The 25,755-nt window shown below is 36.8% G+C and overlaps 1 protein-coding gene across 8 annotated transcripts in view; it reads right to left on the minus strand.

The window, feature by feature from the left end:
• ADK (adenosine kinase) overlaps nucleotides 1-25,755 on the minus strand; it is a 502,280-nt gene that overhangs the window by 26,105 nt on the left and 450,420 nt on the right. For all 8 annotated transcript variants that reach the window (XR_013824278.1, XR_013824279.1, XM_079900202.1 and 5 more), the window contains one exon: nucleotides 25,194-25,280. Coding sequence is in view for 6 of the 8 variants with exons in the window: in XM_079900202.1 (XP_079756328.1) it covers nucleotides 25,194-25,280 (87 nt within the window). In the remaining 2 variants the exon portion in view is untranslated. The remainder of the gene's footprint in view (nucleotides 1-25,193; nucleotides 25,281-25,755) is intronic.

Below are 25,755 nucleotides of genomic sequence, written 5' to 3' on the forward strand. Positions count from 1 at the left end.
TAATTTTTTAAGTTTAGATTTTAATTATTAGCTGGTCTAAAATGTACTTTTAAAAAACTGTATTTGGAAATAACTTCAAATTCAGAGAAAACTTGTAGGAATAAAAACAATGCAAATAGTACCCACATATCCTTTACCTGGATGCACTTATTGTCAACATTTTGTTCCTTCTGTGCACATGCTCTCTTTTTGTACAATTTTCCCCCTAACTATTTGAGAGGAAGTTGCATCTGTCATCTCCCTTTACCTTTAAATATTATCTATGTGTCTTCCCTGAGAATAAGGCTATTCTCTTACATAACCATAGTCACCAACTTCAGTAACGCTGTTAGAATACTGTTATCTAATCGAATGTCCGTATTCCAGTTTTGTCAATGACCCAATAATGTCCTTTATAGCATTTTTCTTCCTTCTAGGATAGAATTTAGTCTAGGATTTGTCATATTTTTAGTCTCCTTTATCTTGAACATTTCCTCAGTCTTTCTTTGACTTTTGTGAGAAGGACATTTACAAAGAATACAGTCTTCCGCTACTCTGTATTTAATAGAGTGATTCTTATTTTGGTTTGTTTGATATTTCCTCATGATTAATTCAGACTATGCGTTCCTGGCCAGAATACTAGAAAAATTATGTTATTCTTCTCAGGGTATCACACATTTAAGAGCATATTATGTCTGGCTGCTGTTCATTGGTGACAATTTTGATCACCTGATCAAGGTGCTGTCCTATTTCCCTTGCATCTAACAGGGAGCCTGTTGGTAGACAGTTTAATATCATGCAAATATGCTACTCCCCATCAAAAATCCCAATCCCTTCTCCCAGATTTAGTATTCACTCATGATTATTAACGGAAGCAACTTATGATTTTCTAACTCCAGCACTCCTTTCACATTTACCAGTCAGCTTCTGGCATTTTACTATATGCAAGAGCTTACCTTTTCTCCCATTTATTATTTTTAATCTATTTATTTATCAATAAGGAGCACAGACTTTTTTGTTTGTTTGTTTTTGTTCGTTTGTTTTTTTGCGGTACGCGGGCCTCTTACTGTTGTGGCCTCTCCCGTTGCGGAGCACAGGCTCCGGACGTGCAGGCTCAGCGGCCATAGCTCATGGGCCCAGCCGCTCCGCGGCATGTGGGATCCTCCTGGACCGGGGCACGAACCCGCATCCCCCGCATCGGCAGGCAGAGTCTCAACCACTGTGCCACCAGGGAAGCCCAGACTTTTGTTTTTTAATCAATGGTTTATAATTCATGACAGCCTTTAATTTGGTGCTCAAAATGCCCCACTTTTTGCCAGTAGGAGCACCTTCAAGTTGGCTCAGGTGTCCTTGGACCTGCCCTCACACTATTTTTGAGCACTTCCTTACTTTCTGGCATTATGTTCTGGGCTCTTAAACCCACCCTATCCCAGCCCTGGAATCAGCCATTTTTCCAAGGATACCTTTTTCCTATCAGGGTGGAATAGTATTAGAGATCAAAGTGTGGGTGGTAAGTGCATTCTTTGCTTTTGGACTCTGTCAGTGAATTGAGCTAGGAAGTATGCATGTACACACATGCACAGATATACATACTTACACACATAAATGTGTACATATGTATATACATATATACACAGAACTATTTTAGAAATTGAGTTGACACCAATATTTCCAATTCCAGTCCATCCCCACAGAGTTCTTTCTTACCTTCCCCCCTTCCATTATCATGATTTTGTACTTTCTTCTATAGTGAAAACCCTAGTTCCCAACAATATCAACACATTTATTTATTGGCTCAGTTTTTTTTTTTTTAGTTTTTTTTTTAATCGGAGTATAAGTTGATCCACAATTGGCTCAGTTTTGAAATAACTCTTAAAACAGCTTCAAAATTGCTTCACCACTTTATTCTACGAAAACCCAAATTTACTAAAAAGAGTTTGGAATTGGTTTGCTGTTCTCCAATGTACTCAAATACTGTGTTCAGTCTGCTCTTTAGATTGGTTCTCTTTTTTACTCCACTTTAGAATGGTTCACTTTACTTAAGACTGAAAAAAATGTTGGGCAGTTTGCTTTCAGTTTCCGTTCCCTACTTTCATCCTTGTTAATTTAATGTGTCTTTAAAAATATGTAGAATATTAACATGTTTCCAAGTAAAAACTCTAAAAAAGGTATACTCAGAGAAGTGTCACTTTCTTTTACACTGTGCCCCTCTGTGCCCGTCCCCAATGTATGTATCCAATTTCACTGTTTTCTGGTTTGTCTTCCTGTGTTTATTTTTGTAAAGGTAAGCAGATATATGTGCATTTTCTTATTTCCTCTTCTTTCTTACACAAAAGGAGGGTAGCATAGAATACATGCCCTTTTGCACTTTGCTTTTTTCACTTAAAACACCACCTGGAAATCACTGCATATTTATACATAGAGATTCTCCTCATTCTTTTTTACAGCTGCATAGCACCATATTGTATGGATATACCATAGTTTATTCACTCCATCTCCTATGTGTGAATGTTCACATAGTTTCTAATGCTTTGAAATAATAAATAATTCTGTAATGAATAACATTTTGCATACATATTTTTGTGTTGTTGGGTGTGTGTGTGTTATCTTTGGGATAAATTTCTACAAGTAGAATTTTCTGGGTTGAAGGGTAAATATATAAGCAGTTTTGTTAGATATTTCCAAATTCCCCCTCCTTGGGGTTGAACTGTTTTGCATTTCCACTAGTCATGTTTGAGGGTGTCTGCTTCCCCACAGCCTCAATAAGAGAGTATACTGCCAAGCTTCTGAATTTTTGCCAATCTGATGGGTTAGAAACAATATCTCAATGTAACTTTAATTTGCATTTTTCTTACTATGGGTGAGGTTGAACATCTTTTTATATGTGTAAAGAACAAATCTCTTTCTGTGAGTTGTTTATTCTGATCTTTTGCTTATTTTTCTATAGAATTTTTGGTCTCCTCTGCCCCCCCCCCCACCAATTTTTAAAAGTTCTCTGCATTTTTAGAATATTATTCCAATAAAGTATTTTTTAGGTAGGAAAAATACAAATAATGACAATATGCTATTAATATATACAAATTCTGTGCCAGTAAGTAAACAAAGTGCTTATTCATATTTCATTCACTGAATGTGGTGAATTATAAAAAGTGTGGTTGGCAGACACTATAGCAGATAAATACGGCTTGCAGATAAATTTAAAAAAGAATTTTGCACTCTTTTACTAAAGATTTTGGGCCTAACAAGAAGTCAAGAAGTAAAATCTTAAATAACTGACTTGGCATGTGTACTCAATATGAAAAAGCACCTTAGAAGCTCCTTTTTAGGGGCCATTAGCTTACGGTCCTTGTCAGTACATCATGCTGAAAATGAAGGGTAAGGCTCTGCATATATGCCTTTCAGCACAGCCATGAGAAGAGGAACAGGAGGCATAACACTGGAGAACAAGAAATATCAGTAGTTTTCCAAATCAAGAACTCATATACTGAGGCGATTGTTGTTACCTTTTTACTTTGGTTCATTCTCTCTGTGACCTCTAACTCCCCTCTGATCCTTTTACAGATAGGCTTATCCCAGGGCCTCTCAGACTTTCCCCAAATTTAGGCCAAGTCACGGACCTTAGGTCTCCAGCTGTTGAGGCACAGGGTAGGTGAAGGCTTCAATGACATTGAATTTGGTTCCTAGGGCTAGTATCAGCTGGCTTTGAATCCTAGAACAATCACAGACCCAGAGCTCTCAGAATAAACCTCTGTCCATTAACAACTGGTACAGATTATTACCTTCTGGTAAATTTCATTTGGAATTTTCTTTTACTGATGTTAAAGAGAGTGATCCGCACATATGGTCACCTTATCTTTGATAAAGGAGGCAAGAATATACAATGGAGAAAAGACAGCCTCTTCAGTAAGTGGTGCTGGGAAAACTGGACAGCTACAGGTAAAAGAATGAAATTAGAACACTCCCTAACACCATACAGAAAAATAAACTCAAAATGGATTAAAGACCTAAATGTAAGGCCAGACACTATCAAACTCTTAGAGGAAAACATAGGCAGAACACTCTATGACATAAATCACAGCAAGATCCTATTTGACCCACCTCCTAGAGAAATGGAAATAAAAACAAAAATAAACAAATGGGACCTAATGAAACTTAAAAGCTTTTGCACAGCAAAGGAAACCATAAACAAGACGAAAAGACAACTCTCAGAATGGGAGAAATTATTTGCTAATGAAGCAACTGACAAAGAATTAATCTCCAAAATATACAAGCAGCTCATGCAGCTCAATATCTAAAAAACAAACAACCCAATCCAAAAATGGCAGAAGACCTAAATAGACATTTCTCCAAAGAAGATATACAGGTTGCCAACAAACACATGAAAGGATGCTCAACATCACTAATCATTAGAGAAATGCAAATCCAAACTACAGTGAGGTATCACCTCACACCAGTCAGAATGGCCATCATCAAAAAATCTACAAACAATAAATGCTGGAGAGGGTGTGGAGAAAAGGGAACCCTCTTGCACTGTTGGTGGGAATGTAAATTGATACGGCCACTATGGAGAACAGCATGGAGGTTCCTTAAAAAATTAAAAATAGAACTACCATATGGCCCAGCAATCCTACTACTAGGCATATACCCTGAGAAAACCATAATTCAAGAAGAGTCATGTACCACAATGTTCACTGCAGCTCTATTTACAATAGCCAGGACATCTAAGTGGCCATCGACAGATGAATGGATAAAGAAGATGTGGCACATATATACAATGGAATATTACTCAGCCAGAAAAAGAAATTAAATTGAGTTATTTGTAGCGAGGTGGATGGACCTAGAGTCTGTCATACAGAGTGAAGTAAGTCAGAAAGAGAAAAATGAATACTGTATGCTAACATATATATATGCAATCTACAAAAAAAAAAAATTGGTTCTGAAGAACCTAAGGGCAGGACAGGAATAAAGATGCCGATGTAGAGAATGGACTTGAGGACACGGGGAGGGGGAAGGGTAAGCTGGGATGAAATGAGAGAGTAGCACTGACATACATACACTACCAAATGTAAAACAGACAGCTAGTGGGAAGCAGCTGCATCCCACAGGGAGATCAGTTTGGTGCTTTGTGACCACCTAGAGGGGTGGGAGAGGGATGGGGGGAGGGAGGGGATATGGGGATATATGTGTACATACAGCTGATTCACTTTGTTATATAGCAGAAACTAACACAACATTGTAAAGCAATTATACTCCAATAAAGATGTTAAAAAAATAATAAAGAGAGTGATCAATTTTAGTATAACTGAATCCAGTGTTGGAGACGAGGTCTGAGACATAATTTAAACTGGGCTGAGGTGCTAAGCTAGTTTTTTCCTCAAAGCACATAGAGGTGGGATGGCTGGTGCGGGCAAAAGGCAATGTGATTTCCTAACTTCCATGTTGCTTCTGTAGAAAAGATATAACATTTAGAATTTTCCTAGTGTCATTTACAGAGAACTGAGAAATATCATCAGTAGGTATGAAAGCCTTAATGAAGACACTTAAGAGCTAGGGATATTTTAAAAGGAAATGAACAAAGTCTTCAGATCATTTTTTTCTTTTCCATATAGTTCCTCCACTAATAGTTTTCATGGTGGCTGGAACTAAAAACCCAGTAGACTCCATTACTGTTCATTCAACATTCACAGTAAAAAGGATGAGTTAGCTTTTCTGATTATCATCAAATATGGTTACACGGTTTATGTTTTAAAAAACTCCAACAATTTGAAGAGAGGACTAGTTAAATCCAGGCAATGGAATAACAGAAAGCAGTTAACTAGATAGAATGAGTTAGATCTTCATGTGCTGCTAAGAAACAACCTCCAAGATATGAGTAAATGAAAAATCAAGAGACTGAACAGTAAGCCCAGTATACTTTCATTCGATGAAAACTGGGAATATGTATTCATATACAAACTTGCACAAGCACAGGATATTTCTGGGTGGATTCAACAGAAACTAGCAACCAAAGCTACCTCATGGAGGGAAATTAGTGGACTGGGGTAGGAGCAATGTTTACTTTTCATTATATATAAATACACTACTTCTGTGATACATATATGTATCTACTTTTTGTGCTGTTGTATCTTCTACTGCTTACAGGTGTTAATTCTGCAATAAAAAGTAGATTAGAAACATTTTCTCATACCTTTAAATATTCTTAGAGACCATGCATTTTAAATGTGGATGTAGCATAATTTACTTAATCCTATTTTTGGATAGTTTTTTTCCAATTTTGTTTTCTACCATAATTAACACTGTAGTGAATATTTTTATAACATTTTAATAACATTTATCATTGTGCACATTTAAAAATTTTAATTTCCTTAGGATAAATTTCTTTAAGGGTAATTAATTTTAAGGCTTTATATCCACATTGCCAAACTCCTTTTCAAAATAATCTTATTAATGTATATACCCAACAGCAGTCTTGCTATAAAAGAATTCTGTTTGATAATTTGAAAAGTGAAAGGCAGAATCTTGTTTTAACTTACAGTTATTTGTATATTAGGGAGGTTGAAAACTTTTTTTGTTTGTATGCCTACTGACCATTTGCATTTCTTGTTTTTATGAACTGTCTGATGACAGCTTTTACCTATTTTCCTATTGGGGTATTTCTCTTCTTTTACTGATTTGTAAGAGATATTCTCCCAGTTTGTCTACTACATACGTTGTGAATACTTCCCGTCATTTGCCTTTTATTTCTATTGTTACATCAATATATTTATCTTTTCTTTAATATTTTTTCCACTGAATTTAGGCTGAGAAAGGTCTTCCATACCATGAGGTCAAATAAATATTACCTTATATTTTCTTTTAGTTCACTTACGCTCATTTAACTTTTTTACACCATCTAGATATTGAGTATGATAATTGGGATGTGATCAACCTCCATTTTTCCCAAAGAGTTATATTTTTGTTCCACTACCATATCTTAAGCAATCCTCCCTGTTCCTATCATTTTTAAACATTTTATTTTGAAATAATTTTAGATTTAAAAAAGAGTTGCGAAGATAGTACAGAGTACTCCTGTACTCATCCTGACTTTATTAAATTCCTACATGTGTTTTCTTCCATTTTTGCTCTTTGGTCAAATCGCTGCAATGCATTTTAGAAACATGTTTATTAAAAACAGTAAAAAAGCAAAATTCTTATGTGTCTGAAAAATTATTATCATTTCCAGATTTCAGAGACGATTTTTATTTTCTGTTTATTTCCTAAATATTCTATAATAAGCAATATTACTTTTATAATCAGAAAAAAAGCCAATAAACATTATTTTAAAGAATAACATGAAGACATTTAGCTATTCAGATAAAAGATTAAGAACAACGCATTCAAGAATTTCAGCTAAGTGATATTTTATTCTGACAGTTTTCCACTCATGCTTTTAGAGTTTATTAATAATTGTAGCCACTTGGGAACAGAGCTTTCTGCAAAGTAAATCAGTATAAGCATCAGTGTTAAGTACAATGAAATTGGTCACTCTTAGAAAGATTCCTCAAAACTAAAGATCTTCACTACTTTCTGTACTCTTAGGCTTAGGGAAACACAGGCAGTGTTAGAGGAGGCATCTTAAGAGAGTTTTTGAGGGAACCTTAGCACAATCTTTCTTCCCCACATGAAGTCTTTATCTTTAGAAGGCACATGCCAAATAAACCAGTCTGCATCATTTGAAATGGAAATTCAAGGACCAATGTTTCCTTAGCAGAGATTCTGGGAGAATTCCTCACAGAATTAAGCAGAAAGGATCACTCTACTTGGACAGCATGGTCATTATGTGATATCAATAAAACAAGCTTTTTGGTAAAAATGGTGAGGTCACTGGCCATAGGACACTGGCCTTAGCATCTCAGAACACTGTAACTGATGAAGCTGGGAAACAAAAGGCACACACACAAACTGAAGATATTGGTAAAATGAGGTGGGTGGAAGAAAGGTTTTTCCATTTTGGCCTTTTTTGTTTTTTAAATTAATAGACTATTTTTCAGAGAAGTTGTAGGTTTATAGAAAAATTGAACAGAAAGTACAGGGTTCCTGTATACCCTCTCATCTTCTCATCCCTCAGTTTCCCCTATCATCAACATCTTGCATTTGTTTGGTACCTTGCTACAATTAATGAGCCAATAATGATTCATGAAAGTCCATGGTTTATGTTAGGGTTCACTCGGTGTCATTCATTCTATTTGATTTGAAACTGTATAATGATTTGTTATGCACCATTACAACACCACACAGAATAGCTTTACTGTTCAAAAAACTCCTGTACTCTACCTATTCATCCCTCTCACCCCCCCCCAGCCCTTGACAATCACTGATATTTTTACTGTCTTCATAGTTTTCCCTTTTCAGAATGTCATATAGTTGGATTTGTACAATTTGTAGGCCTTTCAAATTGGATTCTTTCATTTAGCATGCTGTTTGAGTTTCCTCTGTGTCTTTTCATGGCTTGATAGCTTGTTGCTTTTTATGACTGAATAATATTGTATGGATATACCACAGTTTGTTTATCCAGTCACCTATTGAAGGATATCCTGGCTGTTTCTAAGTTTTGTCAATTAAGAAAAGAGTGCTATAAACATTTGTGTGCAGGTTTTTATGTGGACATAAGTCTTCAACTCATTTGGGCAACCAAATGGATCATATGGTAAAACTGTGTTTTGTAAGAAACTGCTGAACTCTTTTCCAAAGTGGCTGTACCACTTTGCATTCCTATCAGCAATGAATGAAGAGTTCCTGGAGTTGCACATATTCACCCTATAGGCCACACATACGAACTCAAGATGCTGCTTAAACGATATGGGTGAAAGAATGTTTTTTCCATTAAAAAAACAATTCTTTCTGTAAAAATTTTTTTTTAATTTTTAAATTTCTATTTTTTAACATCTTTATTGGAGTGTAATTGCTTTACAATGGTGTGTTAGTTTCTGCTTTATAACAAAGTGAATCAGTTATACATATACATATATCCCCATATCTCCTCCCTCTTGCATCTCCCTCCCACTCTCCCTATCCCACCCCTTTAGGTGGTCACAAAGCACCCAACTGATCTCCCTGTGCTATACAGCTGCTTCCCACTAGCTATCTGGTTTACATTTGGTAGTGTATATATGTCCATGCCACTCTCTCACTTCGTCCCAGCTTACCCTTCCCCCTCCCTGTGTCCTAAAGTCCATTCTTACATCTGCGTCTTTATTCCTGTCCTGCCCCAAGGTTCATCATAACCATTTTTAAAAATTTTTAGATTCCATATATATGTATTAGCATACGGTATTTGTTTTTCTCTTTCTGACTTACTTCACTCTGTATGACAGACTCTAGGTCCATCCACCTCACTACAAATGACTCAATTTCATTTCTTTTTATGGCTGAGTAATATTCCCTTGTACATATGTGCCACATCTTCTTTATCCATTCATCTGTTGATGGACACTTAGGTTGCTTCCATGTACTGGCTATTGTAAATAGAGCTGCAATGAACACTGTGGTACATGACTCTTTTTGAATTATGGTTTTCTCAGGGTATATGCCCAGTAGTGGGATTGCTGGGTAGTATGGCAGTTCTATTTTTAGTTTTTTAAGGAACCTCCATACTGTTCTCCATAGTGGCTGTATCAATTTACATTCCCACCAACAGTGCAAGAGGGTTCCCTTTTCTCCACACCCTCTCCAGCATTTATTGTTTGTAGATTTTTTGATGATGGCCATTGTGATCGGTGTGAGGTGATATCTCACTGTAGTTTGGATTTGCATTTCTCTAATGATTAGTGATGTTGAGCATCCTTTCATGTGTTTGTTGGCAATCTGTATATCTTCTTTGGAGAAATGTCTATTTAGGTCTTCTGCACATTTTCGGATTGGGTTGTATGTTTTTTTGATACTGAGCTGCATGAGCTGCTTGTATATTTTGGAGATTAATCCTTTGTCAGTTGCTTCGTTAGCAAATATTTTCTCCCATTCTGAGAGTTGTCTTTTCGTCTTGTTTATGGTTTCCTTTGCTGTGCAAAAGCTTTAAGTTTCATTAGGTCCCATTTGTTTATTTTTGTTTTCATTTCCATTTCTCTAGGAAGTGGGTCAAATAGGATCTTGCTGTGATTTATGTCATAGAGTGTTCTGCCTATGTTTTCCTCTAAGAGTTTGATAGTGTCTGGCCTTACATTTAGGTCTTTAATGCATTTTGAGTTTATTTTTGTGTATAGTGTTAGGGAGTGTTCTAATTTCATTCTTTTACCTGTAGCTGTGCAGTTTTCCCAGCACCACTTATTCAAGAGGATTTCTTTTCTCCACTGTATATTCTTGCCTCCTTTATCAAAGATAAGGTGACCATATGTGCATGGGTTTATCTCTAGGCTTTCTATCCTGTTCCATTGATCTATATTTGTGTTAAAAAAAATTCCTAAAAAAAAAAAAAAAATTCCTAATACTTAAAAATAAAAACCGCTCAAAACATAAATGTATACGCCTTATATCCCATACTCACTTATCTATTTCATTGCTTGGTGAACCTACTATATTTTATGTTTGTTGTCTTCAGAAAGCTACATGATTCACTTCAGACACTTTTGGTAATCTTCACGGTTTTGGTTCAGATCCTTGAGGACTGGGTCAATGATCTAATGAACCATTTGCATTCCAGATTGCTATAATACTATGCTTTCCCTACTGTCTTCATCCCTCATCCCACCCCAACTTATTCATTTAATTTATCAATGTTCTTTATACAAGAGTAATATCGAACTACATACTGTACAGTAGTGACAAGTTAATTACATAGTTATTAAGAGATAATGTGGGAGTAGTAACATAAGTTATCATGTAATTACCTTTGTTCTCAGAGGCATTACCATGTAATTAAAGCAAACCTGATATAATATTTTACAGTAACTAAGAGTGCTGAATTCTATATTCTCCCTGTCCTTTTCCCTGTAAAAAATTTGCTGTCATTTCTGGATCAATCTGATTTTTCAGTTCTTTGTTCATTCTCCACCTTTCTTAGATATCTACACTTTAGTGATGATTTTATGGGCTGTCTTAGACTGGTCTGCTATACCTTCTAAACCAATGGTTACCAGATATATGCTGCCACACGGCACATGAGACAGTAAGTTTAAAGGCGGTACTTTTTTTTTTTTAAAAGGAATTTTGCCTTTATTTGTTTGTTTGTTTATGGCTGTGTTGGCTCTTCGTTTCTGGTGAGGGCTTTCTCTAGTTGCTACAAGTAGGGGCCACTCCTCATCGCGGTGCGCGGGCCTCTCACTATCACGGCCTCTCTTGTTGCGGAGCACGGGCTCCAGACGCGCAGGTTCAGTAATTGTGGCTCACGGGGCTGTTGTGGTGCGCGGGCTTCTCATCGTGGTGACTTCTCTTGTTGTGGAGCACAGGCTCTAGGTGCGCGGGCTTCAGTAGTTGTGACACGCAGGCTCATTAGTTGTGGCTCAAGGTCCTGGAGCGCAGGCTCAGTAGTTGTGGCACATGGGCTTAGGTGCTCCGTGGCATGTGGGATCTTCCCAGACCAGGCCTCGAACCCGTGTCCCCTGCATTGGCAGGCAGATTCTCAACCACTGCGCCACCAGGGAAGCCCTGTACGTTTTTTTTAAAGCCTGTATTATTATTATTATTACCTGTGCCTACTTTAAGAGACAGAATAAGATATAAATTAAAATGCTGACTAATCTGAATCCTCAATTTACTAGACTTATGCCACTACCACTATGACACTTGTATACATATACAAACTTGTATAAGAAGCAAATGAAAATAAAGTAAAAACCTAGAACGCTATCAAAAGTATTTTGATTTATTCAATTAACCAACATTTATTGAATGCCTACCATCACTAGGTACTGTGCTAGACACCAAAGGATTCAAAGATGGATAAAACATAGTGTTAATCCTTGAGGATTTTATAGTTTTAGGAGAAAAAGCCACATAAATACTTTAAAAATAATCCTGGCAGAAGTGTGGAGCATGAATTTATTAGGAAAGAGACTGGTGGCAGAGAGATCACGTAGGAGTCTACTGGAATATTCTAGAAGCATTTCTCAAAGTGTGGTCCCTGCACTAGCAGCTTTAGTGTGACCTAAGCCCCACCCTAGACCTATCGAATCAGAAACTCTGAGGATAGGACCCAGCAATTTATCTTTTAACAAGTCCTCTAGGTGATTCTGATGCATGCTCAAGTTTGAGAACCATTGTTCTAGAGTGACAGATAATAAGGATAGGATGGGGAATAAATAGTGATTTGATGTGGGTGCTGATGAAATTTAAAAAATTAAGAACAATTCTGTGGCTTAAAGCTTAGGAAACTATGTGGAAAATGAAACATGGTGTATGTCCCAGGCTCAGTTCATGTCACGTGCTCTTCACCAGAGTCTCACTGCTTTTCCTGTGAAGGAGCTACATTTTACCCCACTCCCAGTAAGAAACAGCAGTAAAGATTCTAGGTAGGACATGACAAGGGTGCTGTTATTTGAGGCACTGGACATTCCACTGGGCAAATCGAATCTAGAGATCTACTGGATAACTTCAACACGTTCTATGAAATCTTGCCAGGAGCCTCTGACCTGTATGCTATTGTCTATTAACAACAGGACCTGATGTTCAGGATTATGATCTTGAGAATCAGTTTTCATATTCATACTACAGGTATTAAGGGAAATAGATATTAAATGCTGCCTGCTTCCTTTCCTAACACGTGTTCTCTCCACATCTACCTCCATTTTAAATAACGATAAAGAAAAGGTAGCTGTGATCGGTCTGTCACTGGATTATTCACATATACATTCTAGCATAGTTTAATGTTAAGTCAAGGTGACCTGATACGAAAGTATGGCCTAACTTGCTATTTCCTGACTCACTCCCTTTCTGACAAAATCCCTCAATAACCAAGTTCTTAGATATACTGACTAGAATGGTTTCTATCTCATGGTAGGAGGTAAGTTTGTCTGTAGCTATGCATGTGATTAATTGACTTATTCATTCATACAATGAAAATTTACTATCTACTCTATGCCAGGCACTGTGGTGGGTCCTGAGGATACATTGGAGAATAAGACACATAGTGCCCCTGCTCTCTTGAAGCTTATATTTTAATGGGGGAGATTTTTAAAGAAGTAATAAGTTAGTAATTAAGATAATAAAAAAGTAAATAAGATAATTCCAGAGAATGTTAAGTCCTATTAAGGAAAATGACTGTGTGTAGCAGTACAGAATAGTGAAGGGACCCATGTTAGATAGGATGGGTAGAGAACACTTCTAAGTTGAGACTGAGGATGGGGAAGACATAGCCATGTAGAGTACAGAAGAGCATATTAGGCAAAGGGAACTCCACGTGCAAAGTGTCTAAGGCCTTAAAGAAGACCAGCATAGCCACTGCACGCAAGCAAAGATGAAAGTGGCGTGAAATACAGATTCAGAGATAGCAGATCATATAGATTCTTTTAGGCCACTATAGGAGTTTAGACTTTTAGTCTAAGTGCAACTAGAAGCCACTGAAGGGTTGTAAGCCGGGGAGTGAAATAATTTGATTTCTCCTTCAAGTGAGTACTTTGGCTACTCTGTAGGAAAATGGAATAGAATGCAAAAAAGACTGAAAGTATGGAGCTCAGTTAGGAAGCTACTGTAGTAACTAAAAAACAGGCCTAAGTTAAAGTGGCAGAAAAGAAAAAGCAGAAAAATGGATGGATTTGAGATAAGATATGAGGTATATCCTTAAAATTGAGTCAAAAGAACTCACTGAAGGTTTGGACAGAAGGAAAGGAAGGTATTAAGAATGATTCCTAGGTTTCCAGCTTAAGATATAAGCTGTTTGATGTTCCCTGTATTGTGTGATAGATGGATCATGCTGTAGGGAACATTTTCAGAACTCTAAGTATGAGAAAAAGGGCAAAGACAAAGGATGCAGCATACATGTGTACAGAGCCCACCCATCCATTACCCTTTTAAGAAAAACTGCCTCACCTCCAGCATTGTTGAGGGGGTCAGCTGATGTATTTGGAGCATGTAAATCAACCCTTACTGCTAACTGGACCAAGGCCAGGGCATCTGACCCCAGATGTTCTTCCAGTATCCTATTTATGAATGGCACAAAAAGTGAATTGAGCTAACCTACTGTTCTCTTTCAGGAGCCAGAATGGAAAGCAAAGAAGGACCAGAAAGACCAGGAAGGAAGAAGCAGACATGCAATGCAGCTGAGTGACATTAATGTGTAAGCAATGGAGTGAAGATCCATGAATATCTGCTGTTGAGGTCTCTAGAACTGATGGAATCTAGAACCATCATCTGGCTCCACGCTCAGTAAAAACCTGTCCAGTTTTGGTTCTTGCTTGAGATTCCTTTTATGACAGGTAACACATATGAAACCTTACTATGTGTCAGGTACTGTTCCATTATAAACATTATTTCATTCAGCTTTTACTGTAACCCAAATGAGATAGGTATTTTATCCTCATTTTTATAGATGAGAAAACTGAGGCTCAGAGATGTCAAATAACTTGTCCATAGTCACACAATGCCAGAACAAGGACTCAAATCCATGTCTTTTGACCCATTGTCTTAACCACTGTGTTATAATGTCTCCCTTAATGCTTATGTGCTTCCTTAAAAAAAATTCCTTATTCTGAGCCAGATGAAATGGGTTTCTGTTCCTTTGACCAAAGGAATCAGATGAAATAGTGCCTTAAAGCCAAAGTATGGCTGCCCTACTAGATCCTGCACCCCTGCCCCTGCTTCCATGACAATGAGCTCCCTCACATAGTTGTCATTCTTAAGAAAACTGAATAGAACAAAATAAAGTACTGTATTGTGGGGATTTTGAAATGCACATATATAACACAGAATGATACATTATAATCATAAATCTATATTATTTCTTTTTCCTCTGTCTTTGAATACTTCAATATAGAATAGAGATCGAAATACACTGTGAAAAACCAATTTCTTCCTCTACCTTCTGAAAAATTAAAAGAAGGAGCTCTGGTTGTGTCCACTTAGGTAACAAAATTTTACAACCTGCTACTCCAAGGCTTAAAGGCTTAACTCAGGGTAGAATTTGGCTTATAACTATGTAGCATTTCAAAGGTAAAGAAAACTCCCCATCACTTTTCACTGTTCTTTCTGATAGAGTCTGTTACTCCTAGGCTTTTGAATTGTTCATCCCTCATCATTTTTATGAGTTATTTAGGCAAGCTGGGGCAGTAGTGCAAGAAAGCATGAGTTTACTGTAAGGCACTGAATAAATGATTGTAGATATGGGAAGAAGACTAATTTTAAATATAATGGTAAAAGTTATTTTTATTAAATTTTCAGTTTTGTGTTCATCATCCTAGGTGATGTATTTCAACTGTGGTGTTTTTCTAGTCATTTGCAAGACAGCAGGTAGAGTGTTTATATGAATACCTTTCATCAAATTTAATACCTAATACAGTTTCTCTAGAAGGTAAGCAACTTCTCAATCTGACCTGTGTCTTTTCCACAGTTGTGCAATCAACTTTTACCTTTAAGATGATGACTAACTTACAGCGGGCTAGAATATTTTAGATTCTTCTCTAATGAAGGAAGGTATTAAGAAAACAGGGGTGGCATTGACAGTTTTATGTGTCTAGGTCATTTAGGTTAAACATTTAAACCTAAATGTTTAATAAAGATGCTAACTGGGTATTTTTCCTTTATAAGATGTGTTTTAAATATTTTATAATTGCTTTATCACTTCCTTAAAATTGAGTTTTCAGAAAAACCGTGTACTTCTGCTGATATGAGTATAGATCACTGCCTCTTTACATTGTGTTCTAGTGTTAGCCTAATTACTAGAATGAGAAAAAGTCTGAAAAACCTTTAGCCATTAAATTCATATATTTAACAAGTTACAACCTTGAAATCTTGCTCTACCTGAAAGTGCCATTAAAAGTGCTTGACTATTATTACTAGAGAAAATTTTTAATAAAAGCTAATTAAGCTATGAAACTCCCAAATGGTTAACTGATTTTAGGGGCTAAATTTCTGGTACTTCCAATTATCCTCCGATGGCTTTACTTAGTGTTTCACAACCATGACAGACGACAATGAAAAACCGCAGTGAAATTCATCCACCCTGACACTGTGCTAAGCACCAGCTTCTCCCTCTCCAAGTAAAATCAATACTCTGTTTGAGTAAACACGTTTACAGCTTTATTAGGATGTCTTGCTTGTTCTGTAACAGCTACTTGAAGCTGTGGTAACAAATCGACTCAACTCAGTTAAACCTAGAGAGCTGGGTAAGAGGCCCATCGATAAGGCTGTTATAAAAATAAACTGCAGGAGATCAGAAAGCTGGAGCAAACAGTCTGGTAAATGTCAATATTTTCCCTTACAGAGGATGACAAAAACAGTGAGATTATGTGGAAAGTCTTTTTTTCCCCCTTAAAAATGTCTCTTGTTTCAACTGGATAAAGCATTTCTACTTTTTGTGTACAACTCTTCTGAATGAAATTTTTGCTTCTTAATGCCCATGTGCATCTGGAACAGGAAGCTGATGTAAATACTTGGTATTTCTCCTACCATTTCAGATTCTTTATTTTCCTTTGTATAAAGAGGCTTATTTTGGTCTTCACTGACTTTATAAAATGACCTTATTCAAGTTATCTGGAATAACCTTGGTGGCTTAGTCTTACCTTCTTTTTATTAATGAAACAAAATTTCTGTCATCCACATTTGGGAGGTCATTTCAACACAGTGTTCACTCTTGCTATAATACTGGTGAGACCTGATGTTGTACCTTCCAAATTAGGCCTTCCAAATTAATGCATTTAACAAGAGCAAACAGTGTTAGTAGCTATAGTCAGGCTACTTAACCTCCTGACGAGTGGTAGTACATAAAAATGTCTGCTACCTATTAGGAGCAAGCTTCCACAGTGGCTACAGCTCTACCAAACAAGAACTCACATACCCTCTTTTAGATGTTTACAGGTTGCTCAAAGAACTAACATATGGCAGGAAATTCCCACTTCAGTTTGGCTGGCTTAGACTACCCAGATGTGACAAAGTAATGGTTTCCCCCTGCTGAAAAAGGCTCAGATGTAAACTTTTTTTCCTTTCATCTTTTATGTAGTTTAGTTAGTAAAATTTTATTTTGTTTTGACTTCATATTGACTACCAACTAGTCATGAACTTAAGTAACAACTTGTGACTCATATGTTAGAAAACACAGATTTTTCTGGAAAAAGGAAATCAACAAACATTAAATTTTGAAATAACTTAAAAAGCTACTGTGCCCATCAGGGTAAGGTCTGACCTAGCAGGTATTTGCATAATGAAAACCAAAGCCTAAGTGGTGTCAGATGGTGTAGTGACTGACATGCACAGGAAGTCAATTCAGAGCAAAGGTTCCTTCACGACAGCTAAGCACAATACATCCTCCCACACAAAGTGAGCAACTGGGTATAATATATAGGCAGTGGTCAGCGCTATAACAGTGAGGATAACTTATCTGCTCTTCCTGGTGTATGAAAATGGAAACTTGTCAAATTGTATTAACGTGGCGTGGGATATTGCATTTGAATTAAAAAAAAAAAAAAATCCCAAACCAAAAAAACCTTTCTGTGCCCCTAATTCAGGAAAGAAGCTCCTGAAGAGTACTAAGCAGTATGTTTTACTTGTATGGATAAGGTGCCCTTGCACCCCAACCCCTTTCAAAATACTGCTTTAAAGATCATTCCTAGGGGCTTCCCTGGTGGCGCAGTGGTTGAGAGTCCGCCTGCCGATGTGGGGGACACAGGTTCGTGCCCCCGCGGAGCGGCTGGGACCGCGAGCCATGGCCGCTGAGCCTGCGCGTCCGGAGCCTGTGCTCCGCAACGGGAGAGGCCACAACAGTGAGAGGCCCGTGTACCGCAGGAAAAAAAAAAAAAATCATTCCTCCTTATGGAACAAAAATGTTAGAATCTGAATTTTAAACCTAATGTGTGATCTCTTGATGTGGTTCCCAAAATAAAAGTTTAGCATATGCTTCTGTTTATTGTTAAAGTTAAACATCTTGGATACCCACATACCAAAACAACTATATCAAAGGCTTCTATCCATTTGGGGTATCAACTCTTGACCTATGTATTTCCAAAAGGCCTATATAACAGACTACTTAACTGACAATTTTCATTTGGGTTATGAACACATGTAATCACTGGATCATGAATTAATGAGCCATGAGACCTGGCTTCTAGTATTGCATATTTACAATTAACTCCCTTTCCTCATCCATCAAATGGGGGCTTTTTAATAGACCATCTTAGGTTTTCATACCTAACATCAATTCATTCAAGAGAGCTGCTTTTTATGAGCAACCAGATAAAATGCGGATAGGGTCAAATGGGGATTTGTTTAATCTCATTTCATTCTGATTCAGATAAAACCTCATTTGAACATAGTTTCACTACTGAAAGTTTGAAAACCTGAAAACCAGAAACGTGATTTTAAAAAATACTCCCTTTCAGCATTAACATTTTAAGCAATATAATTAAAAACAAAAAGACTTACCAGGACAAAGTCATAGCTGCTGGAGTGTTAGAATAAGGAGATGACAGTAAGCTTATTTATACCCTAATTCATAAGCAAGATAACTAATTTTGTTACTATTTAACTCAATTCAAAAACCTGTATTTGATCAACTGACAATTTCTCACAGCAGGGTGGTTCTAAAATTCAAAGAGCACTTGATGACAGAAACTGGTTTTAATTTTCCGTTTATTTCATGGGATAGAAATAAAACATACATATCTTAATTTTATAAAATGTCAATGTAAACTGGATAATTAAATGAAAAATAAATTAAGATCTTGTGTTCATACCCCAGGTTTGGGAACTCATATCTGAAGTGAGAATAGCTGTAAATTTAGTAATCGCATTGATAATTTTTGTTTTATTCAGACCCCTGTTTATAGTAAATAGCCATATAACATCAGAGGTTACACTTCATACAAATTTTCATACAGTTTGGGAAGTTGTTTGTAATAACTTATGCACCATTGGTTAAGACTTCTGCTAGGTCACAAGGTTGGCCAGGCTACGCATCAGTACTACCGACATGTGATTTCATTTATTTTGATTATATTAATTACAAAACCAATAAAGGCACATTGTAACAAATTCAAACATCTATGAGACAAGATTTTAAATTGAATACACTCAGCTTTACGAAAACTTACTATATTGCTCCTACCTTTTTTTCATTTTGCTACTGACTGATGAAATCTCTGCTAAGTCATAGATTGGCCCCAGTTTACAGACTAGTGTTTAGAAAAAGCACTTAGGCTATTTTTCCTCACTTGGAGGGGAAGACAAGAGGATACTAATGGAATGGAGTATAACAAAATGATCAGAGGTAAGAACTTGGGGGTCAAACTTTGAGTTTGAATCCTGGTTTTCACTGTGACCTTGGGCAAATTACTTAATCTCTTGAACCTCTGAGACCAGAGGAACTGTCCAGTTGAGCCTAGGCCCAGCTGCCAATTCACAGATTTGTGGAGTTAAATAAATGGTTGTTGTTTTAGGTCACTAAGTTTTGAGGGTGGTGTGTTATGCAGCAAAACCTAACTGATACAGATTAGATGAATCTGACAGATAAGGTAGGTAAAATTGACCAAATCCACGTAAGAGCAGCTTGGACTGCTATTGGATTCAAGTGAGTTCCATTTGACTCACAAATATCATAGGCCAGGAAACTGATATACATATATTTGTCATATCACAATTCTAACAAAATTAACTTCAGATATTTTGCTTGTGACATTTCTTCTGGCCCTCTGCTACTAAATGAAATCTTATAAATACCAACATTGTTTTCTTAGAATAAGCATTTCTTAATAATCATCAAATATAGGAGATGTAAGGTTCATATTTAAGTTTCAGGGTCTGATAGCCTCCATGGCTCAGACTGTCTCTGGATTATCCAAATCTCCAGAAGACAAAGTCCTTTGAATTCCATTATCTATTTACAATTGCTTCTAGATGGAGGCCATCCAGGATACAAGATCTTTGAGGGAACATTACTATTTGTGAAAAATTCCAGACTTTATCCTAAAATCATCCTGTATCCCATGTCAATGAAAGTTATTTCTCATTTCTGTCATGGCTCGAGGATCATCTTTACCTCTTTAGACCCACAAAGGCTTAAATAACCTTATGCAAGACTCCTGAAATTTGGTCCCGGTCCAACGTCAACTTATCAAAATCTCTGGATGTGAAACATCAGAGTAGCATGTCATGAAGCATCCTAAGACTGTGCAAGGTGTGAATCTCTCTTCCCTTTCCCCCTGTGTGAACTTGAGCTGCTGTCTCTGGTGTATTTCAAATTCTTAATGACCAAGTCAATCCCATACCTCATTTGATGGTTTTAAGGGAAACTGTTTAAGAAATCAAACACCAAAGATGTCCTGCTAGAGGTAAAAGACAGGGAAAGGGATCGCTGTTGCTGTGGGATGGGGTAGGAGTGTGCAGCAATCATCTTGGTTACCATCCACAAGTAAATCTTCTGCATACAGTGGGTCATATGAAGGTTTCATTTTTGGGTGAAGAAGTGTCAGAAATGATATATTCAACACTCACCAAGTTATTTTCTAGTCCTCTGAGTTGACAGCAAAGGAAGGGGGTGGTGCAGAAAAAAAAATCAGAAGAATTCTACACCACTTCTTTGTACAGCACAATGAAGCAGCAGTTAAGAAGAACGGGAGAGTAAGTTACAAATGTTTGGGAATAAAAAGCAAGGTGAGAATAGAAAATGTAAACATAACTTAGAGATTCCCTATGCTTCTCTGAAGTATAGACAGGTGCTACTTGAAAAGGAAGTAATATCCTTGCTCTGGTAACTTAAATCTTTTTTTTTAAACAAAAAGTCTTTTCTGAACATGAATTAGAAAGTGAAATTAATGCTCCTTTTTATTAGATGGGAAATAGGATAATTATTTATACTGTGATTGCTAAGTGGCTTTAAAAGTTATTTTCATATTGTAGGTAATATCGTTTAGGATAATACATTTTCCCTGATAAAGCTGTCATGAGAAATTTGAAAATAAAAGTATTAAAGGCAGCACAGTTACTTTACTATCATTCAAATAAACTATTCTAAGCTATATATGGCTCTTAACATTTAATGAAGCTTTTTTAAACCTAAGAATGTTGGTCCTTGGGTAAGGTCTCTAGTCTTTTTTCTGAGAGTTAGATGTACGTGCCTGGGTATAATCTGTCAAAGGTGTACTCACTTTTAGTCTAAAGATGATTTGTAGGTCTAGTTCATATTCCTATAGCTGCCATAAAACATACAACTAAATCATGTTAGATTAACACAGGCTGGTATTGACAGCCCACTGGGAACATATTGATTAGGTCCCCTTTCATGTTATTTGTTATGATTTTTCTTCTCAGTTTCATTTACTGGGAAGACACAGGGGAAGAGATTTCACAGGGAACAATGACAGTGCCTGTCACAAAATGTTCTCAATGTTTCCATTTGTTACTATGGCAGTGACAAAGAGGGTTCCAAATGAAAAGGCAGACCTGCTGTGACAAAGCACAGCAGGACAACAGGAAGAAATTTTCAACTGACCTGGGAAATTAGGAAATCATACTTAGAGATTACAGAATTGTCTCCATTTCCAAGGGTACAATCGTGGCGCTTTGGCTTTTGAGGGAGAATGTGAAAAGGGTAGTTCCATCAGGGCTGGCTAGTGACAAGTAAAGGGCAGACATTAGAAAGTGTTTAAGATCTCCAAATAGAACAAGGAGGTATACTTGTGGAGGCTAGAGGAATTTGTCACTGTTACCAAACCCTCAAGATGGAACTATGAATTTAATTTATGTTCCTTTGGGGTACTCATTTTAAAATTATACATGAAAATCTATGATGTAGTCATGTATCTCTTATGTGGCTAATGAGAACGCATGGCACTCTGGTATTGGGATATGTAATATCAGCACACGGTAGGTGAAGTCATGGTTTATCTAAGAACTTGAAATTGGGACTGGAATATAGTTATGCAAAGTCACAAAAGAAAGAGGTGCTTGTAAGCCAGCAAAACTTGAAAGTAATAGGAGGAATATATTAAGCACCTAAAGATAAAATGTGTCAATCAGAAAGGAGACACATTAATCAGGCAATCAAGCAAAGAAAAAGAAACTACATAGTAAATGCAAAAGTTGCCATCATTGCCTCTCCATTCATGATCAAGGTAGAGGAGTATACTTCAAAACACAGAGTATTTCCAATCCTACTAGAAAGCCTTCCCCTGGTGTAGAGATGGGAGTAGGGGATTTTAGCCAATGGATTTTTGAGTATTTCCAACTAACCAGAACATCTCTATTGTAAGATGGATGTATCAGCCTGGTGCTATTAAACAGTTGATTCATATAACTCCCTGTATTCGGATTCCATGCTGACCAAGCGAGTTTATGATCTGGCTTTCTGTATCTCTGTAGTGCAATCAATTCTACTGCTTAGCAGAAACTCCTGGTTCAAACTCACCTGGGATTAAGTCCTTCGATTCTCTTCCCTTTCACTTTCTTTTCTGCAACAATCTTACCCCAGAGTCCTAAGAATCCTATTGTGTAACAAAACCTCCTGTTCAATAAATGAAGTCATCTATTCAGTCAATAGGAACATTCTCTCTGGCAAAACCAGCTTTTGTTAGTAAGGCGGGTCTGTGGTTCTGAGTCCTAATGATGAGATTTCCCTAAAAGTTTAGAGAAGCAGTACAGTTCAGACTGCCTGGGTCTGAATCCTGGCTCTGCTACTTTCTAGCTACGAGAATTTGGGAAAGTTATCTAACCCCTCTGTGTCTCAGTTTTCTCATCAGTAAAATGGGGTTAAAAATAACCTACTTCAAGGAGCTTTTATGAACATTAAACGAGTTAATATATGTAAAGTGCCTAAGATATCAATTGGCTAGTAGGTGCTGCGTAAATGTTATATCTATGCTATTACTATATAGCTTGATGTACATAGACAGAATGTGCTGAACATGCCAGCATAAGTATTCCTTGTTAAAATGACATTAGAGTATTCATCTCACTGCATGACTCAGTCTTTCAGGATCTGAATATCCTGGGAACCGATGAGAGTAGGGTTAAAACGAGAAAAATGGCTACTTAATTGAGGTTTTACCAGTAAAGTTCTGCCTAGTTTCAGCTTGACTTCCACGTTCTCTATACTGATTTCAACAGTGCGTAGTGAAATCCAGGGTATGATGAAAGTGAATAAAGTGAGGAGGCTGCCAACATATTACAAAAGGGATTGGCAAACCATAGCCTGAGAGCCAAATCCAGCCCATGCTCTGTTTTTGTACAGCTGGAGAGCGAAGAAAGGTTTTTACATTTTTAGAGTACTGCAAAAAACCAAAGACAAAACAAAAAGCAAGCAAGAAAACAAGAAGAATATGCAGTATACGGCTTGCAAAGCCTAACGTATTCACTGTCTGGCCCTTAGGAAAAAAGGTTCGCAGATCGCTGTTCCACACTCTTTCCTTTTTACTTACCTCACTGTACCCCAAGAATAAGTATATAAATGAGTCTGGGTAACCAGAGTGAGATAAGAAAGAGGCCGAAAATCCTGTAACAAAGAGTCCAAGGGCTTTGATGATATAGTTCATTTATCACTCTAACTGTAATACAAATGGCTAGCCACCTGTTCCTATTTTAGTATCCTAAGAATGACTTCCCTCTTCCTCAAAAAGTCTATATATTCCTACCTCGTAGTGGAAGCATTATAGGTAGTTAGGGGTCTATAAAGGAATCTGTTGTTGCAAGGCCAGGAAGCCCCAGGCCTCAGGCCCAGGAGCAGTGCCTAATTAGGTCACCATCGTATCTATGACAGCCTCAGGATGTACCCAACTAAATAGCAAAGAAAGAGAATACTTACTGTTTTAAGTATTTTAAAGTGCTTAAATAACACACACACACATTATAAATTTAAAAGTTTCTGTACTAGATTCCTAGTTTAACCAATTTCTAAACAGGAAATCAATAGTGTCTCCTTAATGTATTACAGAATTTGGCCCAATTCTGCATAAGGTATTTTTAGGCTACACGGGTTTACAGCTCTGAAGCGGTATGGAATAGGAAAAACAGCTGCAAAATAATCAGTGATGAAGCCTTTCAGAGCAAAGGAATAAAAGATACGTGCGTGACAGTAAAGTAGAACATTATTTGTTGTATGTACTCTTTCCAAAAAAAGATGGCATGGGGCATGCTACCAGTCTAATGGTAAACAGCTCATTTAAGACTAGGCATGAAAAGTTTCAAAGAAGGAAACATGAAAAATTTATGCTAGTGAACATTAAAAGAATATAAATATTTTAAGTAACATTAAGTTCAAACCATTATACAACCTTAAATAAGTTTCCCATAATTCAACTTATCTTCCAAGGAAAGGAAGACAAGGGTCAGCTCCATTCGCCTTTTCTTCCTTGTCTCGCTTGATGTTATGAGAAATAAAGGTCAGGAGGGACTCTTCTGGGCTATCACTCAGGAGTCTAAAGCTTTCTAGAGATCTTAACCTAGCTTAACTACACTTGGCTAGAAGGAGTTCAGACATATGAAAAGAACTTTTGAATCCGATTTTAGATCAATCTAAGTTATCAAGCCAAAACTCTTCCAATTGTCTTGATCTTATTTTTGACTACTCACTCCAAAAATGATTTAGTTTTTATAAACTGTGCCAGTTCTTATTGAACCTTAATGAGACAAAAATTTAACCCTTCCTGGTACAATAAACATCCAACTATTGTGTTAGAAACAGATGTTTTAACTAAAGGATATAATCCAAAGACATCATCCTTAGCTATTAGCGTACTATTAATATTCACAATGTGTTTTAAAGAACAACAATTTGTTAACATTTAAGCCTGAAGGGCTATGAATATACTATGTACTGTCTTGATGCAGCTTGTTTATGCAATATTCTGACAGACACAATTAATCTTGTGAAAATGACTGGGATATAGCGTAACAGTAAATTATCTTTAAGTCCAAAATACATATTTTCCTGTAGTAATATACCCTCATAACACAATGATAGTAGCATATGGAAAAAACATCAGGAATTAATTATTTAAAAGTAGAAATTAAAAGTTACTATATTCATAAATCTTGGCTATGTGGCAGAGACAGGGTTAAAGGAAATGTTTAACTTGTAAGTAAGTATGAAATAAATGAGTCCGTACCTCCAACAAATGCATCTCCAGCTCCATTGGTATCAACAATTTCTTTCTGGTCTTGATCCAAGACAGCAAAAGCGGTGACTTCACTTTCTGCAATTAGAGCCAAAGAAAGGCAGACTGACTTCTCTTTGTAAACACTCAATATACAAACTCACCCAGGAAAGCTTGAAGCTCCTACATCAGCCAAAGAGAGAGACAGAACATGAAGCCCATATTCTGTACATGAGCACTTGGGAACCAAGGTGAAAAGCCATCTGTAAGCAATGCTTTTTGGTATTTTCAGCATACAGATGTTGTATGTGTTTTGTTAAGAGTTATACTTAGGTAGTTCACATTTTTGAGGAACAACTGTAAATGGTAGCAGTACCTTTTTGGACAGTAAAAATACTTGAACAGAAACTATGAGCTAAAGGAAGTATTAAGTACTAGATCATGGATCTCTAATAAAGCATCAAGCCTGGCTACATTCCTGGCAATGAAATCTTGGATATAGTTAAAGAGCTGTAAATTTAAAAACTACAAATAATGAGTCTTGAGTGTTCCTCTATAGAAAATCACAATGGCA

This window comes from Stenella coeruleoalba, assembly GCF_951394435.1.
Source record: "Stenella coeruleoalba genome assembly, chromosome: 16".
Taxonomy (NCBI): Eukaryota; Metazoa; Chordata; class Mammalia; order Artiodactyla; family Delphinidae; genus Stenella; species Stenella coeruleoalba.